The sequence below is a fragment of the Boleophthalmus pectinirostris genome, unplaced genomic scaffold (genome assembly GCF_026225935.1).
Source record: "Boleophthalmus pectinirostris isolate CB_2022bp ecotype Guang Dong unplaced genomic scaffold, ASM2622593v1 HiC_scaffold_17, whole genome shotgun sequence".
Lineage (NCBI taxonomy): Eukaryota > Metazoa > Chordata > Actinopteri > Gobiiformes > Gobiidae > Boleophthalmus > Boleophthalmus pectinirostris.
This window is the reverse complement of record NW_026571115.1, coordinates 29,701,243-29,720,440: the sequence shown is the minus strand read 5'-3', so window position 1 is coordinate 29,720,440 and position 19,198 is coordinate 29,701,243. Positions and strand designations below refer to the sequence as shown.

Below are 19,198 nucleotides of genomic sequence, written 5' to 3'. Positions count from 1 at the left end.
ATAGGGGGCATTCACGTCAACACCTTTGCTTCTGATTGGCTCTTTTGTTCCTATGATGCTCACGCTCAGATTTCCAAATATGGAACTCGATGCAAAATTAACCATTACAACTGCCAGCCTCTATGAGCTTCATTTGACTGGAACCAAACACTGTGGGTGACATTATGCTCACTTAGGCTATGTTCAGACTGCAGGGCTTAATGCTCAATTCAGATTTTTTTGTGAAGTACAATTTTTTTGCGAGGTCGTTCACATTTCCAGTTAAATGCGACTTGTATGTGATCTCCAGTGTGAACTTTAAACTCCCCAAAAGTGTCCCGCATGTGCACTGGAGGACAGCGAAGTGAGTGTGCTCAGTGTTTACAGAAGTCGCCTAAACTCTGGGCTTGTCGCTCGAAATACGGTCCAGTTCTTGGTAAAAATGGACAAGTTACACGTCCACGGCTGCTTTGTTTGTTTGAGTCTTTATCCTCCTTGTATTTGGCTCGCAGGCTCTTTATTTTTCGTTGACATTTGAGCCAGGACCGCCTGTAGCCGCGCTCGGACATTTCTTTGACAATCATTTCAAAAATCGCCCGGTTCCGATAAGACCCCTCCAATTTGTCCTGAAAACAGCGATCCCCCTAAATATTTAATAACTCGTTAACCTCGCTTTCCGAGACTTGTAGGTGGGATGAATGCGACCTGGCCGTTCAGACTGAAGTCGCATGTCAAAAGATCGGATATGTATCGGTTTTAGGAGCACATATCCAAGTGGCCTGGGTCGCATTTGAAAAAAATCTGATCTGTCGTTAAAAGATCAGATACAGGAGCATAGGGGCGAAAAAAATCGGATTTGGGTCACTTCAGAACATAGCCTTAGTTCATTTCTTTACAGTCTATACTATGAAAGTTGTGAAAATTGCTTCTAAACTTGTGAATAATTAGGATGCGCTGAATACATAAGGTAACTGAGGAATAACTTTGTACCTCTGCAAACTGTTTTTCAAATGATCTAGTTCTGTTTTTCACGTTCTTAAAATAACACCGTAAAAATCAGGTACAGCGCCTTAAACGGTGGGTTTCTGAATTGTTCCACATACATTTAAGCTTTTAGCCTCGTGCAGTTTGCATCGTTCACAAATGAGGTCATCTGTTCATGTGTAGTTCAAATAGAGAATAGCACACACGTATTCTCCTCTGGCAGTTCCTGTTGTTTCTACCCTTATTACTGCATTAAAGCTGCTTGTGAAATATTGTGACAAAACTCAATATACCGCTAATATGACCCGGAATAAACTGGCTTCAATTGGATTTGTGTTTGTGGATTTGTTTTTTATTATCAGAAGTGTATTTAGGTTCATCATTTGCTCAACTTTAACATTTTGAACAAAAAAGAAACTTGGTTAAAAGATTTTTTATTGAACGATAAAACATAAAAAAAACACTTATTTACTGTGAGGGGGCTTGCATCTCCACAAACCTGACTCTTATTTGGTCTGGGGAGGGCCTCATCTTTCTTGTTTCCATAAAAATATTCCTTTGACTATAATTTTCCATGACATAAAATGTAATAATAAAGTATAAATAATAATAAAAACGTATATATCTCCATGAAGAATGTTCCCAAGTATAGTTTTAACTTTTTATATTTCCATGGAATCGTGCAGGAAAGTTACTGGAATTAAGTCACAGTTACTTATATTTCTTATTTATTAATTTGTAAAGGGACAGCACATATTAATGAATGTTAAAAATGTAAATATGTGAAGATTATAGCCAGTGTGGCTAATTTCCATCAAATCATCTACAGGACAAAGAAAAGTACAACAACAATCACACAAAAGTACATAACACCAGCACACTCACTATATACACACACAACATACTCACTGTACACACAACATACTCACTGTACACACAACACACTCACTGTACACACAACACACTCACTGTACACACAACACACTCACTGTACACACAACACACTCACTGTACACACAACACACTCACTGTACACACAACACACTCACTGTACACACAAATTCATTTCAGACTGTTTATTAGAAGTTCATTTGGGTCAAGAGTTAAAGAGTTAAACCAACAACCCCTCAAAATAATAATAATAATAATTTGGTTAAAACATTGTGACATATTTGATCACTGAACATCGCTGTTTTAAAGCTTTAGAAAAATGCTGCCAGTGTTGAAACTTCTCGTATATGAGCTGCACTGTGTTCCATGTTTGACCTGCACAGGAACAACAAAAGCAAAAACAACAGAACAGAACAAGTTTACCAAACTCTCCATCTCACTCCAAATCACTAAATCCATTCAATTCTTCATCCTCGGTGTCACTTCTGAGCAACTCCGTGACTCCAGAGGTAAACAGAGCGCCGCTTCCTCTTCTGTGTAGCTGTCGGCATCAGTTCCAGTTAGAATTATTCCGGCTTTTCTGAATCCCGACAGGATGGTTTTGGTTGTCTTTGTGTTTGTTTAAATTTTAAATAGTCAGTGATAAAGAAGTAATGGTGCGATCGACTGACATGATACAGACAGGACAGAGGCTCTTTCTGCAGAAGACATGCGCAGTAGAGCCAAGTGACAGCGGTACAGGAGTAATAGGAGCAGCAGATACTGACACATGAGCCTAGAGCGCCCTCTTGCTGTGAAAATTTTAACATACTGGTAAGTCATATCGGATAACAAGTCGCAGGAAACACACAAACTATGAAAAAACTGACTAAAAAAAAATACAGTATTGTTATAATTTTGTCAATATTGCCCAGCCTTGTATTAAATTTTTTTTCTCGACATTTTACTTTATAAACTGTATCATCATATATGTCCAGTGTTGGGAAGGTTACTTTCAAAATGTATTCCCCTACAGATTACAGATTACACACCAAAAAGTAGTTTGTAACGTAATCCATTAAATTACTTAAAGTGACTAACGTAATCTGAATACTTCGGATTACTTGATTTGCTGTAGAGAAGCAAAGACATCGTAACATAAGATTTTTTGTCTGCTAAAAGAAAATAAAAAACCCAGACTTTACCGAACCGTATTAAAAATATTATTGACAGAAGAGACATGTCCGCACAGGGTGGTTTAGTCCTGTTTTAGTCCTGTTTTAAGTCCTGGTTTAGTCCTGTTTTAGTCCTGGTTTAATCCTGTTTTAGTCCTGGTTTAATCCTGTTTTAGTCCTGGTTTAATCCTGTTTTAGTCTTGTTTTAATCCTGGTTTAATCCTGTTTTACACCTGGTTTAGACTTGGTTTAGATCTAGTTTAGACCTAGTTTTAGTCCTGTTTTAGTCTTGGTTTAATCCTGGTTCAGTCCTGGTTTAGACCTGGTTTTAGCCCTATTTTAGACATGGTTTAGATCTAGTTTAGACCTGGTTTACTTTCCGGCAATGAGTGAAATTACCAAAAAAATAAATAAAAGGGTGGGGGGAATATAGCCCCAAAATGTGAAAACGGGAAAATACCGCCGTGTAATCCATTTATTTCAACAAAGTAACTGTAATCCAATTACCCCTCATTGAAAAAGTAACTGTAACCGAATACAGTTACTTGTAATTTGTACTCTGATTACGTAACTCCGGTACATGTAATCTGTTACTCCCCAACACTGTGTACGTCTCTTTCTGATGTTATGATCTCATTTTCAGTCTCTCCAAATCTGAATATTCACATCTCAAAACTGACACAATACACCTTTAAAAAGCCCTGAATAATACACATAACTTACTATGTATAAACAAAAGACAGAACACAGATTCTAGATGAAATACAACATTTATTCACTGTGAATCCAACAACATATATATATTTTTTAATGTATATTTTGTATTTACAGAACATCGGCAAGTGCATGCTACCAGAGTAACACACCGACCAACAGCATCAGCATCATCATCATCATCACTACTCAGAAGGCAACAGGTTTTTAAAGTAACGGAGTACTTTATGAAATGTATTCTGAGGTATGCAGGACTCATGTGAAATATTCCGTAACAGTGTAGCTCTATTTTCTTTTCTTTTTTTTTTGGAATGTTTAGTTTTTGGTCGAGCAGGAGACGGGTCCATTGGATTGTTCATTATTAGTAACGTTGGTGCACAAATATTGTTTATAAATATATTTTCCATACACATTTTTGTATGACTTATAGAAAATATTGAGGGCTGATATTTTGAAGTACAAGTGACATTTTGGCAACTTCACAAAAGAAAGAAAAAAAAGAAAAAAATAGGGGTGGGCAATATTTATTTTTTGAGAATTATCCAGATAACGATATTACAGTTTTTAAAGCTTCATGTTACGTTTTATTGTTTTGAAAATGCTATGTGAACATAATAAAGGTTTAATACGTTTCAGTTTCGTGCTTAGACTGTAAAAAGACAACGTCGCCCATAGCGTTCGGCTTCAGTCAAATGAAGCTCATCGTGGCCGGTGGTTATAGGAGCGAATTTAGAGCCAAGTTTCATGTTTGGAATTTTTTTAAGTGGGGGTTTGCAATTCGTGACATCAACAACGTGATGAATCCCAACAACCTAACCTAATATTTCATGTTTTTTTTTTTTACTCAAAATGATGCGGAATCATGTTATTAACATTAACACCGTTCAGAATCACCTACAGAACATAAATCATAGACTACAACACATGAACCAGGACTAGAACAGGACTGAACCAGGACTGAACTGAACCAGGACTGAACCAGGACTGAACCAGGATTAATCTTGGTCTCGAGAATGAGAGAGAGAAGACCGAGTCCATGGAGCAGGGTGTCCGCGAAGCACGATCGGGCGCCGGCTGTGCTTAGCCCCGTGCGGCGTGGAACCTCGGCCTACGCGAGGGCACCTCCGAACCTGTCCCGACAGTGAGTCCTGGTTCAGTTCTGGTTCCATTCTGGTTCAGTCATTTTGCCTGCAGTCACCCGACGGTCCACACGGGCACACCTCCGGGCCCGTCCACACACTCAGTCCTAGTTCCTTTAGTCCTGGTTCAGTCCTGGTCAGTCATGTCTCAGGTCACTAGGACAGAACTGTAGATATCATAAGCCTATGCAGTTTGTTTTCACCTTTTCCAGTAGCTCCAGTTTGACATTTAAGTTGTAGCTATTTTATATTTGTTTTTTTTATATCTGAAGACAGGAGCAGCGGGTGGACGGCCCACTAAACCCCCGCTCAAACCTGTTACTAACACTAGTGGGAAAGACCTTGGAAAAAGAAGGCACATGATTTGTCTGTTATTAATGTTTATATCTTGATTTATGGACAGAATAGCAAAATAAAACCTTCTGGATCATGTAGAGCCGGTTAATACGAACATTTTAAGCCCAAAATGACAAGTCTCACTGCAGCAGTCACAGAGAGAGGGGCCGCGGTTTTTCAATAGAACGTGAATTAGAAACAAAGTCGATGGAGCCAGAAGTGTGACCCAGGTTAGTTATGTCCATTTATATAAACGGTCTATGGTTTTGTGATGGTTTGACTCACTTTAAATGCAACTTTGAGCGGGTAAATGAGAAGGTCAAGCTATAAAAACTGTAAAAAGGCAAGAATTTTGGTTTGAATGATCAATGTCTAGCTCTTATTTTTTGCTATAATTTGTTGTAACAGTAAAAATATGGAGAAACAATCAACTATTTTGACAGTTTTAACTTGAAATTCTAATTTTGGAAACTCCCAAAACAGCAATTTCAATATTATTCAGTAAAAGTTATATTGCCCACCTCTACTTTGAAGTGATTTTGTTTTGTAAGTTTTGAGCAGTTATTTCAAGCCATTTGTTAGTAGAATTGTAGATCATTCTCTAGCAGCCTTTGGCACTGTAACATCTATGTACATAAATATAGCAGAGGTTGTCATCTTTTTCCATCCAGAGGTAATATTTGGCAACTGTTAATGACTCAAAATTGCCTAAAATGTCACTTGCTCAATTTCATTTTCGCCCTTATGCTTTACAATAGATAATTTTTTATACATGGGGCCTGAAAAATGCAATAAATCTCATAATTATCAGACAAAAACGGCCTTATTTCAGTGTCATTGGCGTGGTTTGAATACGCGTACAGTCGTTTGTGTTTAACCGTCGATGTCCCAGCTGAAGAGATGATGCTTCACTAACATGTCCTGCACGCCTTCTTTCAGTGGCCTGTGCTCATTCTCCTGCAAGACAAAAAAACAGGGACAAAATGACCACAGAGACGATTGACGTTGGGGACAGGGGGAGGTTATGGTGAAGGAGGAGACGCCAAAAGAGATGCCGGTTATCTGGGTTATTTAAAACACCACACGAGTGCAAGAAAGAGTCACCAAAACACCAAAAGTGACCGTGACCCAACAGCCAAACACCATCTGGCAACTGGCACCATCTTCAATAGGTGAGTTTCACATGACGTCACAGGGCTACGTTTGTCAGCACGCAAAATCAGATGGAGGGCAGGAAGTGAACTGACTGGAGGAAAATGCCGATGTGTTGTGTAGTTTACGGCTGTGCCAATTGTTCTAACCGAGAGAAGGAAAAGCGATTTTTTTAGAGTACCGAAGATAGTCGTCCACAAAGGTCAGAAATGGGAAAAGCTGACAGAACAATGCCGCAAAAAGTGGATTACAAACCTGTTTGCGGTCGGGAGGAGCAGAATTCGCTAATGCTCGTGTCTGCAGTGAACACTTCGACAAAGGTTTGTTACAAAGCTAAAGTGTTTTTTGTGGTTTACCTAAACATACACGAATCATTAACGACTAACGGCTGACGACGTTTGTTGACATTAAATAGGTTTACTGTCTAAATCAGACTTGGAGAAACTTATCCATGCGTTTGTCTCCAGTAGGTTAGATACTGTAATGTTCTGCTCACTGGTCTCTCCAAACGAGCTGTGAGACAACTGCAGAACATCCAGAACGCTGCAGCTCGGGTCCTTACTCGAACTAGGAAGTACGAGCACATAAGTCCTGTGCTCAGGTCTCTGCACTGGCTCCTGTGCCTCAGAGACTTTAAAGCAGCTCTGCTTGTACAAGTCTCTCCATGGCCGAGCACCAAAGTCCATCTGTGACATGTTAGTGTCATATGAACCATCTCACACTCTGAGGAGCTCAGGGACCGGCCTCCTGCTGGTGCCCAGAGTCACGACTAAACATGGGGAGTCAGCGTTTCAGGTTCAAGCAGCTAAAACCTGGAACAGTCTGAACATGTGAGACAGACTCTTCTGTGACGCTGTTTAAATCCAGACTCAAAACATTTCTGTTTAACTGTGCATATAACTGAAAGGTTTTCATTCCGCACTCTTCTCTCCAATTTATGTCTCTCTTTTTTAATTTTAATATTTATGTTTTGATTTGTTTTTATTATGATTTTAATGTATTTCTTATTCTGTAAAGCACTTTGAATTACTTTGTGTACGAATTGTGCTATACAAATAAACTTGCCTTGCCTGCCTTGCCTAAATAGTTCAGATAGAGGTTACTGCCGATACACTGCCGTTTTTCCCATAACAGTCTATACACATAAAATAAGAGAAACACTCACCACTGACAAAAAAAGTTATATGCCTCCAAACTTTTGTACGCCTTCATCTGTTGTCTGGTGTAGAACGATGTCTGAAGAGCTAAATAGTTGGTGATATCCTCTGCCACGATTGACAGCAAATCTTTTACTTCGGTTGAAAATTCTCTCATTTTCAATAAGATGGGGTCACACCCAATATATTTGTCGACTAACTGCTCGTACTTTTGCCTTGCTACTGGCTCTAAATCCTTACAATAAGAACTCTTCTCCGTATCTGTGTTCTCCAGAGCCGTGCTTGTCGTGTTTGTCTTCACTTCCTGCCCTCCACCTGAAATTCGCGCATCATCGTGATCACGTGACTGACACCCTCCTATAGATGCATCAAGAACTTCGGACTTCCGATTATAGGCTATAGACACATTATTTCTTTAAAATTTTGTTATTATTTTCTATTTTGCTTGTTCTGGATTCAATGTTTAAGCAAAACTATTATTAATCATTTATTTTAATAAGAAAAGCTCTAACATTACATATCTCAAAAGAAGAGAAAACACGCAGATGTTCTTGAAATTCTGCAATAAATATTTAGTTTGGCCCACGACTTAGTCCCAGTTTTTAATTTTGGCCCTCTGTGAATTTGAGTTTAACACCCCTGATCTAAGCAAAAAAAAAAAACAAAAACACACCCATAAAGAATAAATGCTAGATGGATTTGTTTAAAGTCATACCCTGGAGCATTCCAGACAAAGCAATAAGATCTCCATGGGGAAAAGCGGGTAGTGGACCCTCCAACAGAAACAAAACTCCTAAACTGGAGGATTTGACCTGTGGTGCATGGTTTGTTTAGACAGTTGCAGTTGGGGCCTGTCTGTTTACAGATGGGTTATAGCCTGTAAGTGACCATATGCTGAAAAATGCACACTGTAGGACTTTTAGATTCACTGTCAGAATAGTACAAAAAGTGAGTGATTCACCAAATGGTGGATTGGGACCCTGAAGCAAAATTTAATTAAAGTGGAATTAACTCTAAATCTACTTCCTCTGCTCCTCAAGCTGTCGGTCTGTATAGTGTTTTATTAACACTGACCGCTGTGGTCCTTTTTGTCAATCTTAGTGCAAAATGACAAAAACAAAACTGTGAAAAACTTGAGTGTGTGCTGCCTTCAGTGACCATTGCAGTTTTAAGTACTATGTAACATCACACAGGACTGCCCTGATTACAGAACAGGTGTTTCTGAGTACAAACACCTGTCAGCAGAGGCGGAGTTTAAAGTGTGAATACCTGTTAGACCAATCACACGGCTCCTTACACCTCCAGACCCCGCCCCCTCCTCCTTCTTCCACAAGTACTCTGCAGCTCTGTTTGAAATGTGGTTGTGGGTGGAGTTTAGGTGTTTAGTCCCACTTTAAAAGGTGCCATTACATTTTCTCTATGTGATAAAGTAAAATTTGACTTGTCCCAGAACAAATCTATGAGCTCTTGGGGTCACAATAAGTCTGCTGTGAACTTTCTGCTGTGAGCATTTTCATCCTCCAAGAAGTAAAGCTGTTACTATCGTGCTGGTTGTTGTTGGCATTAGTGTGAAAGCTCGGCTGTGGCTTCTGAGAGTTGCGGAAAGCGCTTATAAACTCTTTGCAGTGAATAATTAGTGCGCTCGGAACACATTAGTACAGTGAAGAATCTGCTGAGCCTGACCACTGGAGATGACCACACAGAGTCCCACAGTCAGACCAGAGGAGAAGCTCGAACACCACATATTGTCACTAGTCTAAAAGTGTCAGTGACAGGAGAATTACCTAGAGATCCCAACTAAAGAGGTGATGCTGAACCAGCACATCCATAACGTCTGCTTTCAGAAGAGCACTGGTCTGGAACAGCACACAGGTGTTATATTTACTAACCTACATGCTACAGCTACAGCTACACTAAGTCAACTCATCATGGATATTTGTGGAACACGCGTTGGGTCGGGAAACAGACGGACTCACCTCTTTCTTGTCAGGAAGCTCACAGTCCTGAGACAGACTGAAGGCAAACTTTGATAAGACCCTGAAACAAAAGGACAACAATCATTACATGTGGCATTTTTCTTCGGGGTTTCCTTTTTGAGGTTTCTTGTCTAAACTGAACAAAGTCAAGAGGCAGAGGACTTTTTTGTACTCATTTTTGTTCAATTTCTAATTAAAGAGAACAAAGACTCATGAATATTTGAAAAATAAACGGAAAGCTGTGACTGTTAGTCAAATCAGCTATTCTAGGAAGAATCAGGACCAGTTTGTACTCCAAAATAAAATTAATAAGCCTTGTGTATTAATTATTCCTGTTTTTTGTGTTTTTTTTCTTGAATAAAATTTTTAGTGAGATGTGGGAACTTTCAAAACCAAACATATGCTCAAGCTGCCATCTATTGTATGATCCCTCCAGTTTTACCTAATCTTATATTTACTAAAAATAATCCAAGGATTTGAAATCTGATTTTCATCTGTCCAGAGATTTAAATTTCTCTGTACTTTAAACAAACAGGCTCGTCTGATGAAGGGTTTAGAATCACGGGTCAAAAGACAAACAGAAGTACCAGGAGAGAGCGGTGCGTACCTGAGTTCACACTTGATCTGGACCCAGCCCGGGCTGCGCAGGAAGGACCAGGGCTGGTACCACTTCTCCACCACGGCCATACTGGAGCACAGGACCTCCAGCCACAAGTGCAGCACCTGCTCACTGAGGGCGAGAGGGCAGGAGGGCATTTTTACACTGTGTATGAGTATGTATGGTTATATATACTGTATGGGGTATGTCTTACTTGAGACCGACGCAGATCAGAGACCTGAACTTGACGTCCATCTGAACGTTTGCAGAGTCGTGGCTCATGTTCACAGACTGCACGGCCTGAGGAAAGCACACAGATGAGACTTTTTAGACGAACCACAGGGATTATTTTAGATCTACTCAAGTACAGTATTCAGATTCACTAGAACCAATGCTATCTTCCGTATTTGCTGTTAGTGGACATACAGAAAGTGTGTCTTAAAGAAGACCCAAATAAGATGAAAAGAAGAATACGTACTTGTAAGAACTCAGGCTATGTTTCTATGATGACAGTCTGAATGCAACGCCACTTTTGCGTCTTCACTTTTTATTTCGCGTTTAAACGAGTGTTTTTGGGAGGAAATCTGCATGCAAGTGGTGACGCAAAAGTGTGTGGAATTCAAGTGGATATGCATGACAGGCGGCTCTGCGGTGACGCTGATCTGACCACAGTTTTGCGTCTTGGGCAGTGTAGACGGAAACGCTACGGCGGAGCAGATTCAACTTTTCCACTCTGGAGGGTGGGTTAAAATTTTTGCGTTTGAACTTCCAAAAACCCCGTCACCGTCTAAACGAAAAACACTTCTGATAAAATATTTTGTCATTTTTACCCGCAAGTGTTCTCGTTTTAGTAAACAGGCCCTTAAATTAAAATGAACAGACATTAAAAACACAGTGTCCTGGAGTCAGACCATTTGTGAAGCAGCACTAACAGCTACCAATATTTCCGTATAAATATATAAAAATCAAATACTAACTGAGGAGAAAATGACAAAATCAAGCACTTACTCTGTACAACAGCTCCTCTGGTGTTAGAACTTTCCCATCTTCATCTAACCTAAATGTATGGAAATGGAAAATGGATTTAGTGACACTAAAATGTACACAATAACACATAAAGCACATATTTACCTGTATGTTTTACACAGCACCAGTCTGGAGTACACAGAGTTGAAGTCTCTCTCTACTTCTCTGCTCGCCGCCTGAACAAACCACAAAAAACATATTAGACACTAAATAATATAAAACATATGTAGTAAATATATGCCACTCTTTTTAGACCAGCTCTCATAACTGCGATCTTAAAGGGAAATTAAAAACTATACGGAAGCGTCAATGAGTTTATTTTTTCTCTTGCTGGGGAATTAAATCTATTTGTTGCATTGTTTTTTTAAAGATACTGTGTAGGGATGTAACAATAACCAAAATACCGTGATATCTTATCATCAAAAAGTCTCACAATATATCGAATTACAAGTTCCTTTGCTTAAATACACGATTTTATAGTAGCAACAGCTTATAAACATCGGGAACTACATATCCCATGATTCATTTCAGTGCAAACAACATGAAGAAATATGTTTTTTACTTGAATACTGTTTTTTACTTGACTTATGACGGAAATAATTCACACCAAAATCTTGTCAATGTATTTTAAAAGCAGAAACGTGTCCTATTTACAATTATATCAGCCTCTACAAAATATCGCAATAAATATCGTACCGTGAGATTTATATCGTGATAATATCGTACAGAGAAATTTGGATATTGTTACATCCCTAACACTGTGCATTTAGAAACATTTAGTTTTATATGTGATTGTCCTGTTGTCCTGTTAGGAGCATAAAGTTATTTCAATGATCATTTATCGTGATCATGTAAACGTAGTGAGCGTTACTATGACAACATGTACCCACCTCCTCTATGAATAACCAGGGGTGGCACGGACCTCCCAGTATGGACGGCTTCTTGAGGCCGTGGTAGAAAATGGCCTTCAGAGCCGGACACAGAGTTCCCCGGACCAGATCTGTCACGGCCTCTGTGACGGTGTCGTCTCCTGCCAAAGAGTACTACCCACATACACACAGGGAAATATATGTTTGAATAAGTACAGAGGAAAGTATACACATAAATAAAAGAACGCCTCGTTACCTCTTTGCTCCTCTCATCCAGGATTTCAACAAATTTAGCAGGAAACCACCCTGAAAAAAAAGGTTTAATAATAGATTAGCCAAGTTTTAATTTAATTAATTTTTTTGGGCAAGTAAGAAATTTACATTATTTTACAATCTAACATATAACATGAATGAAATTATGGCAAAAATAACAACAAAAAAATGACCAGAACGGAGCAGAAAGAAGAAAACCTATTTAATTTTCTTCTCCTATAAGTTACTCCACTTTTTACATTTTTAGTTTTCAATTCAACAAAAATAAGTACTTTTAGACACAATTCTAGTCATCATTAATTACGTCTTATGTTGTTTTGTTGTTGTATGTTGTTTATACGAACTACCGTGAACTACATAGACCATAATTCTTTGCGGTAGTTTACTGCAGCCGATGAGAAGAAAGAACTGGTATTTATAATTCAGCCTTTTTAAATTACTTAAAGATTGCTTGGAATTGGTATTACACTTTGCCCTGAGGAAAAAGCTGTTCAAATAAGGCTAAAAAAAATAAGGAAACAGAAAAGTTCTCACCTCGGAGTCCGTTGAGCTCCCCCACCCAGCAGTGCTCGTCTTTCTGTGAGATGATCTGGAGAAGAAAAACGCATAATCATAATTCCTGATTTATGCAGTACGGTTTAATTGTAGTTTAGGACATATTAAAAGAACAGTTTGTGCCAAGTAAACAACAATTATGTGACTATTTCATTAGAAAGCAGAACAATGAGAACTTTATATACCAGATAAAAGCACACTGTCTTCTTTAAAGTATTCAGTTTTAATCTATTACATAAATGTAGTCATTATTTTATTTTTTATTTTATTTTTCATTTTGAATTGTAATATTGATTTAAAATAAGTAAAGCAACGGGTCAACTGGCTTTTGGTTGAATCATCGTTTTGGAAAATAACTAAATAAATATCTAAGTAATCAGCAGTGGGAGTGCTACAGGGAGTTGCTAAAAACGGAAATTTTAAGAGTAATGGATTTTTGAATGGTTAATGGATTGTTTTTCTAAGTTTTATTTGCATAATATGTCTCCTTTAAAGGTGCATTGTGTAACTTTTCTGGTGGAGGGCCCAACAAATGCTGCTATTGCTTTGTCTGGAATGTTTCCCAGTATGGCATTAAACCTTTCTGTTATAATGGAGACCAAACCAGACCAAGTTACAGGTCAGATCTGTGGCGAGGCGACCCCGCTCACAGTCAGAATGTTGTTTTTCTAGGTATTTTTGAGCTATAAAACCATCTGCAATTGAAAAAAATGTAAGTTAGAGCTGTTTAATGTCATACTGTGGAACATTCCAGGCTGAGCAATGACATCTCCATAGAGACAAGCAGGTGATGGACCATCAATCAAAAAGTTACACAGTGCACCTTCAACAAAACGTATGTAATGGACGTTGAACGTAAAATAATCAGGTGGTTTAAATCAAATGTAAAGCAAGTAAAAAAGAGCATTGTGTTTTCCTATTTAGAGTGCACACACACATACATCAAAATCAGGACTAAAACTTGAAACTAAAACTAAACTAAACTTGGACTAGACCAGTACTAAAACAGGACCAAATCCTGTCTGTTGGAATCAAATATAATCAAATATTGTTAATGTTGTTTAGTCAAGAATAGTTTGACTTTGTGTCTGGAAGGTGGTGACGTACAGTGATGATGTCGTTTTTCCTGAAGCCCAGCTCGTCGTCGTCATGCCGCTCGAAGTCCAGCAGAGCTTTGGCCCGCCTCCTCCTGTTCCTGGACACCATCAGGAAGTTCTCGTGGTCCCTCTGGTGGCTCTCCATGGAGTAGTCCGGCGTCAGGTCCTGGAGTAGAATACATTACGTCACTTACATCTTCTGTGACACTTTTAAACATTACACAAAAAACAGCTCTGAATATTTATATGTACCAACAGGACTAAAGCAGAACTAAACCGATTTAATGAATTAATAATTAAGTCATTTAAAAAAAAGGACTAAACTAAACCCAAAGCTGTAAATGAGGACTCAACCAGAAAAAAACTAAATAAGGACTAAACCACAACTAAACTAGGACTGAGGTCAGACTGCTAAACCTGGAACAAACGGGACAAATCCAGGACTAAAGCCTCTCTCAGACTCCACCCGGTCCAGCTGTAACTCCAGTGCCAGACCGGTTTTGCTGTATTGTGACACTCAGAGCAGTAACTCTGCTGTGCTGTTGTGTCACTGCCTTTGAAGCTCCATAACTAACCATTTATTAAGGGAAAGAACTGCGGTCAGCTCTGCCGTTCAGCCAGAATAGTCTCCCAACAGAAAAAATCCGGAGCGTGCAGTCTGAGCTTCTCTCATTATTCTGAATTACCATATTTTTTAGACTCTAAGTCACACTTTTTTCATGGTTTGGGTGGCCCTGCGACTTATACTCTGGTGTGACTTAAAATTTTCACACTGACAGCCGCGACAGGACGCTCTAGGCTTGTGTGTCAATATCTGCTGCTCCTATTACTCCTGTACCACTGTCACTTTACTGTGCATGTCTCCTGCAGAAAAAGCCGTTGTCTTGCTGCAAGTAGTGAAATATTCAGCCGAAAACGGTAATCGAGCAGCAGAAAGAAAGTTTGGAGTGAGTGAGAAAATTGTGAGGGACTGGAGATAAGTGGGGATGAAGAACACAGCTTTACGGCAACCGGGAGGATGCACCATGCAACTTTCCTGGAAGTCACTGGATGGATCAAAAGCCTGGACTTCAGTGACACCGAAATCATCCTGTCGGGATTCAGAAAGGACAGAATAATTCTAACTGGAACTGATGCTGAGTCTGACGACAGCTACGCAGAAGAGGAAGCGGCGTTCTGTTTACCTCATGGATCTATGGTTTATCTCCAGAGGTCGCTCAGAAGTGACACCGAGGATGTAGAATTGAATGGATTTAATGATTTGGAGTGAGATGGAGAGTTTGGTAAACTTGTTCTGTTCTGTTGTTTATGTTATATTTATCTGAAGAACTGTTCATATGTGACGTTAACAGTCTGTTGTTCTCTGTTCTATTATTTTTACTAGAACTTGCGTTTCAAGATAAAATGTCGGTTCCTGGTATCTGATTTTATAAAATAATTTTCCCCAAAAAGGTGCAATTTATAGTCTGAAAAATATGGTATACAGAAAACTTGTGGTCTCTGCACTGGAGCTGTATGGCATCTAGTCTGAGCCCAGGGTAACTCAGACAACACCGTCACTCCAAACGGTCACCCCAGCACCACAGTCTGACCACTCCTAACTCCTCTACACTTCCTCACACTGCCCCTTCATCGTGCCCCCCGCAGGTAGAGTACCGTGCTCCCGTGGCGTGGGTCCAGACAGTGGAAGTGCTGAGCTGTGCGCGTGATGGCCTCCCTCAGAGCAGCCACCAGCTCGGTCTGTTTGATGTTCTTCGACTTGAGGGCCTCTGCCTCGTCCTCTCCGAACAGAAGAGAGCTCAGGGTGGACTTCCTGCGCAGAGACTGTCTCCTCACCACCTGCACAGACACAGAAAATATACCTCTTTTACAGATACTACAAACTTTTAAATTAAAACTTTTAAATTCATTTTTTTACAGTTACACTTTGTTATTTATCTAACTTTTATTTTGCTATTCAAATATTAAAGAGGGGATATTTTACTTCTGTGGGGTATTAACAAGCATGGAGTATATTTAAACATATTACCTTTTGTTTTGAAAATGTTATATTCTCCGAAACAACATATTAATTTGCTTTATACGTTTTATAGTTCTTGGCGCTCTGAGTCTGCATCTTTGCTCCCTGTGTTAAGTCACTCCACCTTCAGAGCGCTATCAATCACCACTAATGAAACGACTGCACATCGTACCAGGTTTGTCAAGTTGTTGTTTACAGTTTTGTATCATGTTTTTGTATATTTATGGAGTATTGTCGTGTGGGAGCGTGGGTGACGTAGGCTTGCGGGCAGAACATTGCACCGAATCTTACAGGTAATCATAAGGAGGGTTAGAATAAGGCCTGAGACATAGGGGTGTGCAAAAATATTGAAATATTGATATATCGTATAGTTTATATTATTTATATTGCCAAGAGTATTTTTTTGGTATATTTTACTCAATTATTTTGTTACAGCGCTACATTTTTGTTGCTTGTTCAGAGGAAGGAAACTCGTTTATACAACACATTTGACATTTTCACCGTTTTGAATGATTAAAATGGGTGTGTTTCATATTAAATTTGCACAAGAAGTGACAATGACTTTTATTATCACAGCCATGATTTAGCCAGTATTTTTATTGAACCGAATTTAATTGATTTGAAATATATCGTACTGAATCGTATCAAATCGTAAGCTCACTGCATCGAGATATTTATCATATAGACAACTTCTGAATGATACCCAGCCCTACTGAGAGAGATCCCTAAATTACTCAAACATGCATGGATGATATCTAAAAACTCTTCAGGCGTGTTTTTGATAAGAGAACAACGTGATAAGATGGTAGAAAGCTCTAAAAAGAACAGTATTTTGTGTAATACTCTCTTACAATGGTAATAATAATATAAAAGACCAAGACAAAAGTGTAAAAGATGTAATAGTCGTGTTGGAGTAGGCGTACCTTGTTGATGCTGCTGTTGATCGCCGTGTTTCCGTTGTTGAGCTGGGCCTGCTCGTTGAGGATGTAGGCCAGGTGCTTGTGTCTGTGCGCCTCCAGCGTCTCCTGTGACAGAGAACCAGCCAGCCTCATGGCCTCTCCCAGCAGCTCCGCCACGTCACGGAGCTGACTCGGCAAGTCTGAGAGCGTGTTAAAGATGGACGCCGAGTTCTCAGATGAAACCAGCTCGTCCTCCTGCAGAGACACGTACACGGAGTTGTACAACAGAGACGTTCGTGATCACGTCTATGCCTGTGACTAATGATTATTTTGGTGGTCAGCTAAAGAGTTTTCATTCATTTAAACAGCACTATGTAACTTTGCCACCATCTTGTCAACATGGCGCCTTGTGGTTGATAGAGATGTTATTGTTTTGCCTGGAATAGTCCATGGTATGGCATTAGATTTAGATTTATTACTTTCAACTGAGACAAGCAGGTGAGGGCAAGTGGAGATGCCAGATCAGATCTGAGAAGAAGCGAGTCCACTCACAAGTAATGCCGGTGTAATATTTTGATCGTTTCACTCAGCCCCAGCTCAAACTTGACAACCAAATCGCAGTGTTTAAAAATTCACAACTCACTATTCATATTTTCACACTATACGAACTACTTCAACTGTGTGAAATCCTTACGAGAGGCGACTGGATTTTAAACAGGTTTGATATTCTTGCGACCTAAAATTGTTGAGCGGGAGGTGATCGTGAGGAATTAATCAGTTCTCGTTACCCCATGTTTACACAAGGGACGAATGAGCCAAAACTTGACCCGATCCCAAAAACAGTCACACACAGTGTACACCCCCGGCTTAATGTTCTTTTTTTTTTTTTTTTTTTGCAATGAAAACAGCTGTATTTGAAAATAGATATGTTTAATGCCATACTGTGGAACATTCCTGGCAAAGCATTAACATGTCCATGGAGTCGAGCAGATGGCTAACCCCACCAGAAAAGTAGCATAGTGCACCTTTAAATGTCAAAATCTGAAAAATATTCTTATGTGATTTTAAATAAAAGTGAACCCCGTCTTAATAACACATTTGTTTATGTAATTTCATGAATATGTCCTAATTTGTTAGGATAATCATGAATAAGTTATTTATATTAAGTTATATATAAGTATAATAGTTATTATTACATTATTATTATGATCACAAAATAATAAGCCATAATAATCTTACAAGCAACACTATCAACTTTACATGTAATATATACTAAAAATCATTCAATCCTTTACTTAATTTTTTTTATTTTACTGTTTTTTCTTCAAACTAACATTGGATTTTGTAGCATTTGATACTTTACTGGATGTGGAAATTAGTCTTCTCATTTCACTCGTCTTTCAACCAAGATCTGGGCTAGGATCTCAGTCGGGAGTAGCTAGCCGGAGCGTTTAACCTAAAGTGCACGTGATGAGTACCTTGATTTTGAGCATGCCCAGTGTGACCTGGAAAAGCACCAGAGAGCCCTGGTAGAAGAGCAGGTCCCAGATCCTGAGCAGCAGCCGGATGTCCACCACACTGGCAAAGGACGTGAGGAACCAGTGCAGCGTGATCAGGGACAGCTCTGTGTGCGAGAGAGCACAAATAAAGCATCATTGTTACTCTTAATAAAAATAGTGCCTCAGACTTAGAAATAATGATGACTGTGGGACTGTAAAAACTGCACTTTGAGGACATTTCAAAGAAGACAAGCTCTATCTCTGGTATTTACTAATAAACTAATCCTAATTTTCATATTTTGATCATTGTCCCATAATAATATTAAACAAAAAAAGGCAAAACTGTAGAAAGTATGTGGGCCTAACCATTTCACATTCAGTTTATGACCTAAGCCTTGTTTCCAGGTCAGTAGGGGTGTGCAAAAATATTGAAATATCGATATATCGTATCATTTAATATGATGATACAGTATCGATATCTTGGGCTGCTGTATCGATATATCACCAAGAGTATTTTTTGGTATATTTAACTAAATACATTTGTTACAGTGCCACAGTTTTGTTGCTTGTTTAGAGAAAGGAAACTCGTATATGTGACACATTTGACATTTTCACTGTTTTGATGATTAAAATGTTCACGTTTCTCATGAACTTTGCACAAGAAGTGGTTTAACAAAGACTTTTAGTGTCACAGCCATGATTTAGCCTTTATTTTTTATTGAACCATATCGAATCGATTTGAAATATAATGTTTCGAATCAAAAGCTCACTGTATCGAGATATGTATCGTATCGTGGCCCATGTATCGATGTATGTATCGTATCGGCAACTTCTTAATGATACCCAGCCCTAGTCAGTACAAGACAGAATGCTGGAGGTA

General features: G+C 39.0%; 1 protein-coding gene across 2 annotated transcripts in view; it reads right to left on the bottom strand.

The window, feature by feature from the left end:
* Positions 1-4,678: 4,678 nt before the first annotated feature.
* The window catches only part of sgsm3 (small G protein signaling modulator 3), a 33,214-nt gene continuing 18,694 nt past the window's right edge, over positions 4,679-19,198 (bottom strand). Inside the window, exons 9-22 of one of the 2 annotated variants that reach the window (XM_055152925.1) lie at positions 18,298-18,443; positions 16,844-17,074; positions 15,557-15,739; positions 13,911-14,066; positions 12,783-12,837; positions 12,232-12,281; positions 11,997-12,149; positions 11,212-11,282; positions 11,089-11,137; positions 10,295-10,380; positions 10,090-10,212; positions 9,483-9,543; positions 9,291-9,362; positions 4,679-6,154 (exon numbers count right to left, since the gene is read on the bottom strand). In XM_055152925.1, the coding sequence (XP_055008900.1) occupies positions 9,291-9,362; positions 9,483-9,543; positions 10,090-10,212; positions 10,295-10,380; positions 11,089-11,137; positions 11,212-11,282; positions 11,997-12,149; positions 12,232-12,281; positions 12,783-12,837; positions 13,911-14,066; positions 15,557-15,739; positions 16,844-17,074; positions 18,298-18,443 (1,436 nt within the window). In that variant the 3' untranslated portion in view covers positions 4,679-6,154. The remainder of the gene's footprint in view (positions 6,155-9,290; positions 9,363-9,482; positions 9,544-10,089; positions 10,213-10,294; positions 10,381-11,088; positions 11,138-11,211; positions 11,283-11,996; positions 12,150-12,231; positions 12,282-12,782; positions 12,838-13,910; positions 14,067-15,556; positions 15,740-16,843; positions 17,075-18,297; positions 18,444-19,198) is intronic. The other variant, XM_020920778.2, reaches the window with a different exon arrangement.